The sequence below is a fragment of the Glossina fuscipes genome, unplaced genomic scaffold (assembly GCF_014805625.2).
Source record: "Glossina fuscipes isolate IAEA_lab_2018 unplaced genomic scaffold, Yale_Gfus_2 64826, whole genome shotgun sequence".
Classification (NCBI taxonomy): Eukaryota; Metazoa; Arthropoda; class Insecta; order Diptera; family Glossinidae; genus Glossina; species Glossina fuscipes.
Genome location: NW_024004013.1, coordinates 2,602 through 18,237, shown reverse-complemented (window position 1 = coordinate 18,237; position 15,636 = coordinate 2,602). Strand labels below are relative to the sequence as shown.

The window sequence follows — 15,636 nt, the reverse complement described above, 5'->3', positions numbered from 1 at the left end:
ACGTTCTTGTCTATATTTGTACCGAAAAAACAAAAAAAAAAAAAAAACAAAAAACTATATTTTTGTCCCATTGCTTTCCCCTAAAATCAATCTTAAGTTAATTGAAAATGATCTACAAATATGGCACGAATGGCACAAACCGACAAAAATTTTTCTAAGTCTATGTCTATGGGAAAGCTTCAAATCTAACCTAAATTCGGAGAAAAGGTTTGTCGGTCAGAGTTAATGGAATTGTTTCATCTGCAACACTCGGGTATATATGAAAAACGAAGCATTTCAATTATTTGCTTAATTATCCGTGAAATTATGAAAATCGCATTCACTCGTTTCTCGTTCTAAAGACTACAATTTGATATACAATCTTGCCGTCCTTAAATAATAGCCTAAAGGAAAAAAAGGAAAGGAGAACAAAAAAAAAAGTGAAATTTCGTAAATTTCGCAAATTTTAATATATGGACTCATATTCAAATGTTTTGGCTAATTTTGAAATTTAGCGCGAATATTCATTACAGTCATAGAAAGACTTGGTATACAAATGGTATCAAGTTGGGAGGAGAAAGCCTTGAGAGAACAATCAGAATATTCTTAATGAGAAATTAATGGTTTAGCAGACTTAAAGTACAAACCGCGCCCCATGTACTCTAAGAACTCGAAAAATGAAGTGCAATGTGAGAGACGTAATTAGTAAAATGGTAACTTCACTAAACCAAAATGTAAAGTGCTTAGGAAGAAAATGCGTTTCCATCGTAAAACATATTTCAGCTCTGCAAAGCCGATATTAACCAATGCATTAGCTGTAACATAAGGCCTTGGCATGTCGCCGCATATAAGCTGATTTTTAAAATAAGTCGCGGATGGAAAGCAGTTACCGTTAGTTAAATTTTCATTCGGCAGGGAAATGTGATCGCTCTAGTCCGATAAGCGTTTTTACTGTTACTAGGCGGCGGTATAATTTCTTTCCAATGATGTATATCGTAAGGTGTAGTCGGGTGAAGACATATTGATCAATGTAATTAATGTGGAGGACAACCTTCAAAGCTGGTATTTATTGGTGGAATTTAAACTTAATTCAAAACAGGCACAAAGGAGAATTCTATGCTACGCCTATGTCTTTCATAGGGATAATAATGACGGGCTAGAATCCAATCGGTTTCGCTATTAGGGCTGACGACGAATAGTACCTATGTTTGCGAGATCTTCGATGCTTATTTCTACGCCATATAAACATATGACAATTTTAATACGCCCTTGAGATATATGTAAATATTTGATTAACTGTTTTATAGAACTTGATGATCGTTCATGACAGTTGAAATGTTTACTAACAGTTATAATCTGAACTAAAGAAAAAAAAAAGATGTGTTACTTGATGTTAGGCGGAGTTTAGCAGAGACTCGCAGTTTGTTTTATGTCGTATCACTTTTTATGTTATTTATTATGCAAATAATTTTGAGTTTTATATAAAACGAATTTTTCCTGGATTTCAATTCTCTAAGCCTAGACCTCCATAAATTCAACAATTTGTAATTGTCTTGATTTTAATTCTGCAGAAGCGCAAGAAAGGTATCAGTACATTGCTAAATAAAATTAATTAGTAAAAATACTGTGGTGAAGAAATAAGTGGATTTAAATATATTGTAAACCATTTCCGTATGGCAGAGAAATGTTTGATTTAGAAGTAATTTTTCTTCGTCCGCCGTGTGTGAAGGACTTACCTGCGTACTAATATCACTATGGTGGTAATAACGGCTGCTAAGAAGACAAACCCACCAAAGGCACCTAAAGCTACAATGGCACCTAAGTTCAATTTAGCTTCTTTGGTTTCCTTGCGGTCTGAATTTTCTACTGAATATGGGATATTAACATTAGGCACTTGATTATGACGTATATTGACGCTATCGGCAATTTCATTATCCTGGGGATGAGCATTAAGCAAGATATTTTGGGTATTACGTGTGGTTGTTGTTGTTTCCAAAGTACTAGGTATATAGGGTGTACGAGAACGTGTCGGTATATAAACTGAAGATGATTTACTAGTGCTAGTAGAATATATAATTGTGGGTGAGTGCGTAGTCGGTGTGGAAATAGGTTTCTTTGGTATCAACACTGGTGGGCGTATAGTGCGGCGTGGCGGAAATTCTTCGCGTACAGTACCAGGTACAACATAAGTGACTTCTTCATCGGAATCTGCTAAATTATTAGTTAAAATAAAATCTTTGCCTAAATCAAAGTTGAAGAGGGCTTACCTTCATTGGTGAGGTCTGGATGCTGGGGACCGCCACTGTTAGGAGTTGAAGTTGTGCTGGTTGTCGTAGTACTTGTAGTAGTACTAATTTTGTAAGGTCTTTTCGTTGTTGTTGTTGGAATAGTTTTTGGTTTTTGCGTAGTTGTTGTGGTTGTCGTAGTAACAGTCGTCGACGGCGATGGCGGTGGTGCTACGGTAGTTGGTTCTAGTTTAATACAACGCGGCAAAGCACTACTCCATTGGCCCGTAGCCAAACAACTTAGAATACGGGGACCTTCCAGACGATAGCCATTAGGGCATGAGATTTCCACTCTTGATCCGTAATACGTTCCATTGGGAGCAGAAATAATTGTGTTGTAATAATTACCAGGTAGGGTATCGCACTCGACAACTTCATGAGGGGAAAGTAATTTTAAGTAACTGACACTGAAAAAATTGAGGTTTCTCTTACTTTCACACCGAGGTGGTGGTCCGTTCCAACGTTCATCAAAATCGCAGGTTAATAAGGCACGTCCTATTATTTCGTAGCCTTCATGGCAAGAATATTTAACCAAGCTAAGGTAGCCCACAGTACCATTTATAAGGTCATAGCTGCCATGAGGTATGGAAGCAGGTAAACCGCACTCGATATCTGCAGTGAAAAAAATTTTATTTTTCTCTCTTAAAGCTTATAAACAATTTGCATTTACTTACATTTACATACCGGCGGGAATTCGTTGTAGAAACCCGTGTCGAGACATGTTCGGGTTGAAGGACCAACCAGCAAGTGATTGCTGTCGCAAGCATATTTAATCTGAGCACCGACTTCAAAACCATTTAGTGCAATCATGGTCGAGTTTGGAGGTTGTTCCGGTCTCCCACAGGTTTTGGGTTGATGTTGGCATATAAAATTTAACATTGTATTGCAATTGGTATCACTCCATAGCCAGCCTTTCGAGCCGTCGAAACGAGCGCAATCTTCGTCACCTTCCGGATGATTCCAAAATGATACGGTCACCTCCTCACCGTTAACCCACTTCCAATTGTTGCGATCGTCAGCATCTCTGACGGCGCCCATCCAATATTGAGAGGTAACATCACTGCGATGGCGACGCCACAATTCCCAGCTAATGAAACCCTGCAAAGCCGGATTGCTTTCGCTGATAAGTGTACCGCCGCGACTGCGGCAAAACGATAAAGAATCCAAGAAATTTAAAGGTTGACGATTATAAAAAATATAGCATTTTCCATTGTATGAAGCTAAAGCACCGGGTGGTTGATCCCGAAAACTGGGACAACGTTCGATAGGCAAAGCTTGGTCCGTGTAAACGAAAGCCTCGCAAATAGACAATTGATTCGGAATATTAGTCTCCAAATGTACCGAAACGAAAGCACCGGGCATCGGAGGATTACAAGGTAAGAATAGGGGTTGGCCTTCCTCTAAGAGGCCAGTAAAACGATTACATATAGGATTGGTGCCTAAATCAGGACGATTGTTGCCCACTCGCACTACGACTGTAGCTGGCTTGTTTCCTACATAAATACAAAGAAATTATGTAACGCATTACGAGCATTAAAAGTGTTGATATTAAACGAGTCCGCAATTTAAAGTTTTATAAACGATTATTTATGTAATATTGACTTTTAAAAAATATTTATATTTAATAGTCGATAATTTTTCTTAAATCGAGGCAAAAACAAAAAGGAAGAAATTTAAAAGTGATTTATTAATTGTTTTAGCTGATCGCGATTATGGCGAGGGTATGCGGATTTTGTCTACAGCAAAATTGAGAAAAATTATTATTCTACTTTGTAGCCATCGACAAGTGAGTTTCGCGTCGAGAGCGCGTCACGACTTTTCCGACGACTGCATAATTTTTGGGGCAATTTAATTTGAATTTGCTGACCGCATTGATTTTACTCAAAATATTAGTGAAAGTGATCATAAATTGTGCAAATGTTTTCTCAGTAACGGACCTAGTATTAGTAATGGTAATGCGGCGGCCACATTATTTAAAATACATTGTCGCCGCTATTGCATCAGTGTTAAGTTGTTAAGACTATACAAAACAAAAACATTTCTGCCTCTCTGTGAAAGGTGAATTTTTTCTATTTAGTTGTCTAACACATCGATGAAGAAATGGAAGAAGCGCGCATCAAGGCAAAACTCTCAAAATTGTATCTTTAACAACAATTTCAACTTGATCGCTCTTAGTTGATTTGCTTACTATTGGATAGCAATAAGTAGAGAGGCAAGGAAGATTGACCAAGTGAAAGCAATAAAAGGGTAAGGGAAACAGACTAGGAAGGAAAGAGAAAGATAGAAAAAAAAAAAAGAAAATAGAAAGAACAGAGATAGAGGAAGAGAGAGAGAGAGAGAGAGAGAGAGAGAGAGAGAGAGAGAGAGAGAGAGAGAGAGAGAGTTTATGGAATGGTGGAAAACGGCTTTGTACTATTGATTGTGAGTAAACAACCATAAAAAGCGCATTCGGTTATGACGATAATGAATGTTAGTAAAATCTGTTATTTTCATCAGCATCTTGTCGGTTGCAAAGTGATCTCTGCCCCTCCTTCAATAACAAAATAATATTTAATTGCCTCTCATATTGAATAATATCGCGTGCCCGTGACAGCAAACCTTTAAATGTTTTTCGATTTTCATTTTGTTTTTACTTTTGTTTGCAACACTTTTCGCCGGTTTATTGATCTTTCGTTATATATGATTTATTGACTATAGTATGTATGCATAAAATTACCGCAACAGGATTTGCCAAAGTCCAAGCGCACCAGTTGCACCATATATGGCTCCAATAGATTCACATACCACCACGGTGAACGTTCTGCTTTCGTTAACGAGCATGTTTCAGGTGTAAAGAAAGCTGACGTGGAACCATCAATAGCTTTCTGCGGAGCTCCTGAAGCTTCAGTGGATATTTGCATAGGTGCCTTCCCGGCAGCAACATTAAGTACTGAAACAAGATAACAAAATAAAAAAAAATTAAAAAATTTATTAAAAAAATTGATTCGTTAAATGGAAAGATTCCAAAAAGTTCAAGGTAATTCAAGCAATCGGTTTCACTTGTATTCGAACAATAATCGAACCAATCGAATAAGCGTAAATAAAAAAATTAAAATGAAGAAACGTTCCTATGAAAATATTAAAGAAGAAGAAGCAATGACTTGACGGCATTGTGATCCCTCAAAGTCTTTCATAGATATACGATAATTACAAGTTGAAGGTGGTAGTGAAGTTTGTTGCGCTTTTCGAAAACCTAACCTAACCTTGCCTTTGCCTACGCTTTGCCATTGTATATAAGATCTTCTCATGTTTATGAATAATAGTAAATAATTAATTTTATTATTCTTATTAACGTTTTTCACTAAAGCATTCTGTTAATCACCTGAAGGTTCTTACCACTAAATATATTTTGAGAAAAAAAAAAAAAAACAAAAACAAAATTTAAATTTATAAATTACTTGTTTGCTTATTTGAAGAGTGAAAACAATAATGCTTTTATGAATAAAAACAAAGAGTAAATATTCAGAAATTTAATTGGAAAATTCTTTTAAAAAAAAAAAAACCGTTTGAAAGGAAGGTTGGCGCAAGAATCAAATTCAATGGAAGTTTGAAATTTAGACATTTGGGTCATGAACGTAGGGCCGGCAATTACATTCCGGTTAGATTGGAATCTTTCGATCTTTCCTTTCTTTAGCTTATAGTAAAAGAATTATCGTAGATTTGATCGTTCTCCTACTCTACACCGCTTGCGATACAAGATATACTAACTTTGTGTGGACGTATATACCACGCGGAAGGGCTTAATATAGACGACCTATCCAGAAAACGATTCTGGATTTGTCTATCCGTCTGTCCGTCCGATTAATGCTCATTGAGTATTTTGTTGAAGCTATAGGTCGTAATTTTTAACATATATTAATGAACACTGATGTGCTTTGACCCAAGGATGAACGCTATTGAAAATGGGTACACTTTTTACAATTTTCAATATTTCTCGGCAAAACACGCTCTATAATAGTATTTGCGCATTCTGCTTTCGCTGGGGCAATCTTTTGAACCCTCTCTCATCTTCCTACGAAAATTAAGTCTTTATATAGCAAAAAATATATAATTTTTGATGTTTCATGGCGAAAATTTGTATTCGTAAGAGTAAATTGACATAAAAATGAACCTTAACGAAGATCTATTGGTTAGCAATGCCTATAAGGATTCCTGCAATATGCGGGTCTCCATGAAAAGTATGGCTTTGCATAAAAATAACGTGTAAGCGGGAACAAGTGTATCAGGCGGAGTGGTGTAAAGTATTTAATAGTCGACCTGTTCTTACTTAAACCATTCAATTTTTTAATACCAGAGAACATAAAGAGCATGTTTTCTAAGAGATGACGAAGAGGAATGTGCATTCGCCTCCCTAGCAAGCAATTGAACTCGGAAAGTCAGTGAATAGCTTATTGAGTGAAGTAGGTCATTATATCGGTTATTCGTAAAAGGAGGCTTGACTTTTCCTTGCAAAAAGATTGTAAAAAGTTCGTCCTTTTATATCTTATGCCACTTGTGGTAAAAGTGTATTTTAAGTTTGCGCGGATGTATAATACATCTAAAAGGATCACATCGATCAAGTCAGAATCATTCTCTCAATCGGTTTAAACTTGTCTGTCTGTCAGTCTATGTGTTATATTTTCTTTTGCTAGCCTGCATGCCATGCCATGGAAATTGTTGAAATATTTTAATGAAATTTTATTTAACTAAATTTTGACAATTCAGCTGAGATATCGTGAGTTGAGACTTTTAAATGATTTAATAGCAATGAAATTTTCTCCGTTTGCAAATACTTGCAATTGAAAGAATACCTCATGCATACTAATTATACATTTTTAATGATAATTAATATCTCTCCTCACATAGATATTATAAGTCATTCCTTGTGGTGTGAAAGTTGTGCAAATCTTTAAGCGACATATTTGGCTTAATAGAGAGACAAAAAAAAAAAATAAATAAAAAAAATAAATAAATAAATAAAAAATAAAATAAAAAAATAAAATAATAAAAAGAAAAAGAAAAACATTTGTTTGCTAACAGTTTGTCATTAACAACTTACTCGTACGATTTCTTTATTTATTTATTTATTTTATATTTTTTTCTTTCGTCTCCTTGTCTCTTGTTTTTTGGTTTGTGTGTTTGTTTGTTGATTTTTGCAGTTTCGGAAGTGTCCAGCGAACTGATATGTTTTTGTGTCATATATTTTAAATTTTAATTTTATTAAACATTTAATTAAATATAATTAATGGAGTTTCACTTTCTTAATAAAAAAAGATTTTATTACAATTCATGACGATTGTGAAGCTTGTTTTTCTTTTCTTTTTTTCCTTTCTTGAAACAATACAAACATATCGTAAGAATATTTCAGTAAAAAGAGAAAGTAATGAAATTTTTATGAAAACGTGAAAAAAAAACATCTTTTAAAATCTTTGCGTTTTATTGTTTTGTCATATTTATACCGTTGTACATTTAAGTATTAGTGACTGATAACTAACTTACTTTACAATAACATTAAATGTACTTGTATATCTAAAAACATTTGCCTTAGTTTGCCGCAATTGCTTATGAGTAAAAGCGGTTTTATTTACTTAAATGTAATCTTTTTTTTTATAGTTTAATTGATGTTCAGAATGCGCTTTACTTTAACTTTATTTAATTTTTTATTTCCTTTCTGCCTATCCAACACGAAGGGTACATTAATTTTTTCATTTGATTTGTAACGACTCGATCAGAGTAAAGTGCAATATCGTTTACCGGTTTTTTTTTCAAAATAAAAATCACTTCAAGTCAAGTTAAAACTAATTCGGCTTAAGCGTCTGCCGTTTGGATAAAAAAAAAAAAGATTTATCTTATTCACGGGCTCGCCACACAATCTTCTTGTTTCATTTACATTGAAAATATTTTTATTGCTTTTCATAATATTTTCCCTAACGACTTTCACGCCATTACGTCATATGTAATACGTTTTGTTCTACGAATTTAGACGTTGGTCATCCGGTCCGTCTTTCACGTATAAAAACCAAGACCAATCATTGCATAGCATGAAGAGATGATTACGTTTGTTTTTGACGTCTCACAGCAACCTATAGACATCAACGTACTCGTGCTAAGTTGTTTGAATGTCCATCGGTCTTTTTGTTTATTACAGTCTTAAAATGGGGAAAATTACGATAGAAACCTAAGAGTTGCGTAATTCAAAACGCGCACTTACTGCTTTCCTAGAAAACAAAATGCAAAATAGCGGTGCACTCATCATCATTGCTGACATTTTCCCATTAGCATCATGCAAAACTATTTCGTAAGAGTTTAATGCTCGGAAATGCATATCGAAGACTTCTCAGCGTTTCTAGCGTCTGCATCAGTTCAAGTTGAATTATTTTTTAACTGCCTACTTACCTACCTACTTATATTTACATCCATCAATAGCGATGCGCTTCACTTTGTTTTGAGTTTGGGAAATGCTCGGTTGGCCGATTAGGACTTGATCAAGATATGATCAAGAATATAAATATCTTTTGAGATTTCCGATGCGTAGTACTGGATGGCACAAATCTAGTGCATCTTTAATGCGAATGAAAAAAGTCGACTCAAATCGCATACCGTTGTCTGTGGTGTTTTTTTTTGTTTGTCTTTTAACATTTTTACTCCGCACTTACACTGGTAATCAAATCTAGGGTACGTAACCATGCTTGGCAACTGAAACATTGCAAACATTGTTGTTGTTATTATCGGTCTTTCTTTATGTTTCGTTAATTGTTTTCATTTCTCTTTTCTTTTTTTTTATATTTTTCAAAATAAAAAATATATAGACAGCATACTGAGGAAAACAACGTTGCATGTTGTTAGTTACAATTAAATTTTAACTCTCAACTTGTAGTTTACTTTAGTTACTTTCTGTTTGCGATTTCACGAGCGTTGATGTTCAGTGAGTGTGTTATTGTTTTGTGTAAATTCCTGATGGTTTAATGCATAATCAATTGATTATGTATGTAGTTGACCGTTATGGATTCTTTTTTTTTTTTTTTTTTATTTTTTTTTTTTAAGTATTATACAACAAAAAATGAAAACTGTGCATGCATATCGGTTAAATATGAATTTCAATAGTATTAAGGTATTCTACTAAGCATTTTGAGAAGGAATGCATTGCTTCGCGCTGTGCCCAGAAATATAGGGAAATATGAAAAAAAAAGGAAAACATATTCTAATGGAAATTTAAAAAGTTTCACTTAAGACAATTCTGCTTTTAAGACTATGAAGCGATTGTTTATCGTTCAGATTGTTGTTTATAAGTTTCTTGGTAAATGGGAAACCATTTTGTTATAAAATAACAACCGCTGGCATGACAAATTTTACCCTACAAACATTTCTCGACCTACTTGTACGGATAGCTTCTTGACTAACTTGTAATTTTCAATTCATTCAAGTCATCAAATAAGTGATATGCGAAAAGTATTCGTGTCAATAATTATTTTTTTTTTTCTTCTTCTCTTTTATTTTTCAATTGAAAACAATAGGAACGCCACGTCATAGACATCCAAAACTAAGATTTTTTATATCAGTATGTACAGCTAAGACGTTATCGATGCGCATCTGGAATGCACTAAGATACGAAGTGAAATTGTTGAGATTTTTCTTATCATAAAATTGCAAAAAAAAAAAAAAAAAAAAAATTTAAAAAAAGAAAGATTGATCATTGAAGGTCGATACGATTATACCTAACACAACGCCGCTTATCCCATATATATCGATCAGTGGTAATTAGAAAGCGCTACATATGGTAAGGACAGCGGGTTCAGCAGAGCTTCCCGTTCGAGCTGCAGCTTTGTATCCTTGAAAGAGTTGATAGATCAACTGCTAAATTGTTCGATATGTCTTGCAATTCATTGTCTTTGCACTTTTATGATCCTCCAGGCGGTCCAACGCCATTCTCACCAGAAACTCCTAAAAATGTTTGATCGGCCAGGGCAGCAGCCGAAATCAAACAACAAAACTAATGAACGTTGGAGATATCTGTTTGCACGGATATACTATATAGACAACAGTTATTTTGGTTGAAAATTTAACTATGAGACCGGGTAACATTTAGCCTGATCAGGTTTTAAATTTAAAGCTCTTGCCCTTTTTAATTGTACTAACGAATGTTCAAATTTTCAAAATACTTTGGCATCTTTAAATGACTTCCCAGTAGATGAACATGTCGTTGACATATTTTGCTTGATAAGAGTTGAATATTCCCGTGACATTTGCTCCTTAAATCCGCCTTAGCAGTCGAGTAGGTAAAAACCGCAACTGGTTAGTCACAGTTTTTGCACTTGTTCAAATCTCAAGTGCGGTAGAGTTTTATTTGCTTAGTCGATAAGCGCCAGAACACCTGTCCACTAGAGACGCACACCCACTCCGCTACGACCACGATCTGCATACTTCTTACTCAGTTTCTCTTTCCTTGACAGTCGTCGCATTATACGAGTAGGGGGCATCCGCTGAACGATTGGTCCTATTAGAAACACAAAGAGTAATAATCAATGATGTGCATTTACGTCCATGGCTCGACATGTACAACGAAATGCATATATGCGCTAGTTTGCAACATAAGCAATTCATAGACTTGGTAGCAAAGTTTGTAGAAGCATTCTTTATCAAAATACCATTTAACAAAAAATGTAGAAAAAAGAAAAAAAAAAAAAACAACGAAAAAATTCTATAAAAATTTTAACCCACTTTTGTCAATGTTAAAAGAACTGGATTTTATTTTATATAAAAATTATGCCAAAACTAAAACTTTTCAAACAAATTTTTAAGAGAAACTTTGAAATGAAAGGAATGCAACATGATCGTGCAGACAATTTATTTTGTTTAATATAAAATAACAACAACAGCAATAATGAAAAAAAAAAATAAACATATATATAAATAAAACTGGTGTTACCAATTTTCCAACTAGTTCGGCCAGAACTCAAGCAAAGAACGTTAGCTTAAAACTTAAACATTTGACAATGCGTGAGCGTGTTAAGTTTTAAAGTAAAAAGAAAACAAAACCGAAAGAAAAAAATAAAAACACAATTGATTTAAATATATTGGCGAAAAAATATTTAGCCTTTAGAAAATTTTAAAATTCATCCTATAATTCATGTCAATAGGTGCTTGCATGTATTCCGAGCAGTGTCATCTCTTGGTGAAAATGATTAACTAATACGAGGTATCATCAATGTGCATAACGATTTAATTGAATGATTTTGACCTTTCCCCATATAAAATCTCAATTTTCCATTTGCTATTTTTCTCAATAAATGCTTAGTCAAGTGAAAGAATTATCAAAATACTTGCAAGCACCTAATATCCATGGCATTTGTATGATTGACAATCGCATGTAATGATATATGAGATCAACTAACATATTCCCGCGGATTTTTTTACTTTTGCTTGTACGCTAACGTTGCCGATCTCTGTAAAGAAAAATCTTATGCTATGCGATTAATTGCCTCCTATTATCTATTAAAGCGCAGGTTTGTCTTTTTTAATGTCTTTCGATTGTTATCTTAAGAATGGCGAACAACTGCGACAACCTTGACCCTTACTGCACTCACAAAAGAACAATTTTCATGCACAACAATAGGTATTTGAAAGTACATAATCATAAACGTTGTTAGATTTCATTGAAAATTGAAGAAAAAAGAAAAAAACAAAAAAAAGAGGAAAAAGAAATCAACGTGGGAGTCTTTTTTCATGGAGAATACAAGAAAAAATATCATTTATCTGTAGAAGCTAAGCGAGAGTGAGAGTGCTTGGCGAGAAGTATGGAGTTTTTTTTTGTTTTTTTTTACCCTTTGAATATTTATAACCACACTTTATGCATAGTGAAAAGTTTGCGACTTTATAGTGATAAGTTTCTGTTTTAACTCTGCGCTCAAGAGTTTCTTTCAAGATTGATGGTATAGAAAATTTGTTGTGGTGTTTGCGACAAGCAACAGAAACGATTACCAATCCCATAAAATGTATATTAATTTGATTTAATATTTTGCTCAACAATATGTGTGTAGATATATATTGAATAGATGTCCGTCCGTCTGTCCGTCCATTCTTTATTGCTGAGAGCTATTCTTCGCAAAGTTCGCAGCTTGATTTAATATTTTGCTCAACAATATGTGTGTAAATATGTATTAAATAGATGTCCGTCCGTCCGTCCGTCCATTCTTTATTGCTGAAAGCTATTCTTCGTAAAGTTTGAGGCTTTGATTTGATATTTTGGTGAAAAATATACATTTATATATGTGTTCGAGATCAGCGTAATTGAATAGATTTTCCCATATCTCGATGTTCGTCCATACGTCCTTTCCTTCCGTTCATTCTTTATTACTGAAAGTTTTTCGATATTCGGTTTGACATTTTGCTGAAAAGTTTTTAGCAAATGCAAACTTACATACAAGTCTGAAAGAATTTTAAATCTATAGCTGATGTCGATAAGAAAAGTTGGTTCAAATTTTTCAACCCCGAATTCGGCATTGTTACGCTTACCGTTACTAAGATATTTTACAACATTTTGATAATCGCACACATACAGACAGTTACAGTTACAGTGTATAGCTCGGTTATAACCAACACTCGAGATGTATTGGGATTGTGTAGAAGAGTTAATAAATATAGAATAGAAAGATGATCAGGAGATTTTGTTGTGTAAACATATAGTTTTAGCTGATGTGCGCAGTATCTTTTTATCTGCCAGACTCACAACTATAGCGTGTTTTTCATCTATTCTCCTATTAGTCTCGTTTAAAACATTGTCTAAATTGATCCTTGGATCACCTCATAGTTAGTAAAATTTATTAGAATCTTATTAGAATTTTTATTTTAACTTGGAAGATAACCTAAAAAATTCATTCGTAAATAAAACAGCTCCATACTTATAACGATTACGTAACTTCTTAGGAGAGATGCTGTTCAATTGTGTTTGAAGTAGAACTTGAAATGTAGGTATATATGGCATAAAATTTACCCAATACGATATATGATACGAATTTTCACACCATTTCGCAATACAATCTAAATAGAGTGACTAATGATTTAGGCCATAGTCGGCCTACATAGAAGACTGTAAACAAGAATGTTTTACAAATTTTAAACAAATCGAATTTGAATCCATTTTTTACGACCACAGGTCAATTCAATTAAAAAGTGTTCCAATTAGGAGAGATCGTGTTAGGTAAAACCTTGTAATAAAATTAATGTTTTTTCTTCTCTTTAAAGGCTCAATACTTTTTATATTAAAATATTTTTACTTGAAGTGATAGGTATTCCCGTTTAGCGATTAAGCGTTTAAAGCTTTCTTATATGTTAAGTTTGCTTTAGAAACTTAATTCATATTTTCTTACTCATTTGTTACTACTTGTCTTTTGCTTGACTTGTCAGTTAGTTAGTTAGTTAGTTAGTTAGTTAGTTAGTTAGTCAATCACAACACTCTTACTTAAAATAACAACGCAACAAACAGAGACATTACCACTGACCTACTCTGTGTTACGGTTTGTTGCTGATATTGTTGTTTTCTTAACTTTTCATGTTGTTTTGATAAATGCGATACGAGTGTACTGTGAGAGTAACCCGAAACTGTGAAGTGGTAGTTAAGATAATCATTTAATTAAATTTTCGTTCTCATGCCTTGTATGGATTACTTATTACTTGCTAATATGTGTTTGTTGTTGTATGTTTCCGTGTATGCGTGTAAGTGTAAGTGTAAGTGTGTGTGTGCGTGTGTGTGTGTGAGTGTGCTTGCATTTTTCATGCATGTATTTATGTATGAAATGAGTTAACACACTTTATGTATGTCTATACTCCTAAGGCACACACACACACATATATATATATATATATATAGTGAGATAAGTGAGATATTAAAGAAGTCATGAAAAGTTTAAAGAAATCTTCATTGAGGTAAAGCCTTAAGCTGGAGTTAAAATTGAGTTGTGCTCTCTCTCGTTCTGCAAAAATCATATGATTACAAACAAAATTTTACTCATCACCTTAAGGCAAATTATTTGGAATCTTATGCGAAACGCTTACACTTTATTATTATATTAATTATGGGATATTAATGCAATAAATAACTTAACACTTACCGCAAAATGGTATGCCTTCCGGCATCCATGTGCCCTTATCGCAGACACGTCGAGCCGGTCCCAATAATTCAAAACCACGCTCGCACGAATAAGAGGCCACTGTACCGTGCGTAAGATTAACATTCGAAAATACAACCGTACTGTGAGCTGGTGAGCCAGGAAAACTGCAAGGCAGCTCTGCAAACAAAAGCAAATGAAATTTGTGAAAATTATATTAAAACAAATGTGAAGAAAAAAAAAAACAAGCAAAAGAAAGAGAAAGAAAAAGTGAAAGAGAAGGAGAAAGAGAAGGAGAAAGAAAGGCTTAAGCCTAATATTACTGGCAAACTACAATTTGTGGCGTTAATGTACGTGCGCTGTTCACAAATCTTTTCACCTAATTTTTTTTTTTTTTTTTTTTTTTTGGTTAAACCAAACGCGATGTGACAAGTTGAACGTGTGTGGACATTCAGGAAGTGTGCCCATACGATATTGCCAAATGAAAGTTAAGACATTTGATTTGATTGCTGGCCAAAGGGGGCGAACAAGGGAGACACTTAATTTATGTCCATAGCGACAATTTCTTTTTCAAAATGCTTATATAACGTTTTATGTTCACGGTAATATTCACCATTTTCACTATTAATGTCTTGTAGTATTTAGTTAAATAGTTGCACAATTTTTTCTGTTTTTTTTAATAGGAAAAAAAAAAAAAACAAATAAAAATAAAAAAATCAGTAAAATAACAAAACAGAAAACAGTTTTTGTTTGCTGTTGTTTGCTGTTACTTCACAAATTAATTATTATAAATTAACAAACAAGGCAAGTTGTTGAAAATTTAAAAAAAAAATATCTTACACTTATTCGTTTGTTTTATGCAATAATCAAGTTTTTCGGGATTTCTTCTCTTTCAAATTCAATCAAACAATGAGCAAAACTTCCTCAGATTAAGAAATTCATCTATAATCCACTTTAGTATGTATGTGTATGTATGGTAATGATATTGGAATGTCGCAAGATTGTTGAATTCTTCACGAATAAAATTCAGAATAAAATGATTCTTCTTCTTCGTCCAGATAGCCGGATAGGACTTGGAGTCCTACACTGATCGAATATGTAAACATGAATTTATGGGTGACGTGGCGAAGAAATTGTTACTCTTTGGGGCGAACCAGTCATTGTCGTAAGAAGTATATGCGTGTTCCATCGATGCAAACACGCGGGGGTTGGGTTAACTTAACTGTGGCGAGTAAGCTGCGCGGACTAGT

At 33.9% G+C, this 15,636-nt stretch overlaps 1 protein-coding gene across 1 annotated transcript; it reads right to left on the bottom strand.

Annotated features, from left to right (window-relative positions):
- Positions 1–1,694: 1,694 nt before the first annotated feature.
- LOC119643840 lies at positions 1,695–14,588 on the bottom strand (the record flags this gene model as incomplete). Its single annotated transcript, XM_038043344.1, has 6 exons — positions 1,695–2,190; positions 2,247–2,636; positions 2,697–2,876; positions 2,939–3,757; positions 4,981–5,193; positions 14,390–14,588. Coding segments are annotated over 6 exons (2,280 nt in total), but the record flags the coding sequence as incomplete, so codon positions are not given.
- Positions 14,589–15,636: the final 1,048 nt, after the last annotated feature.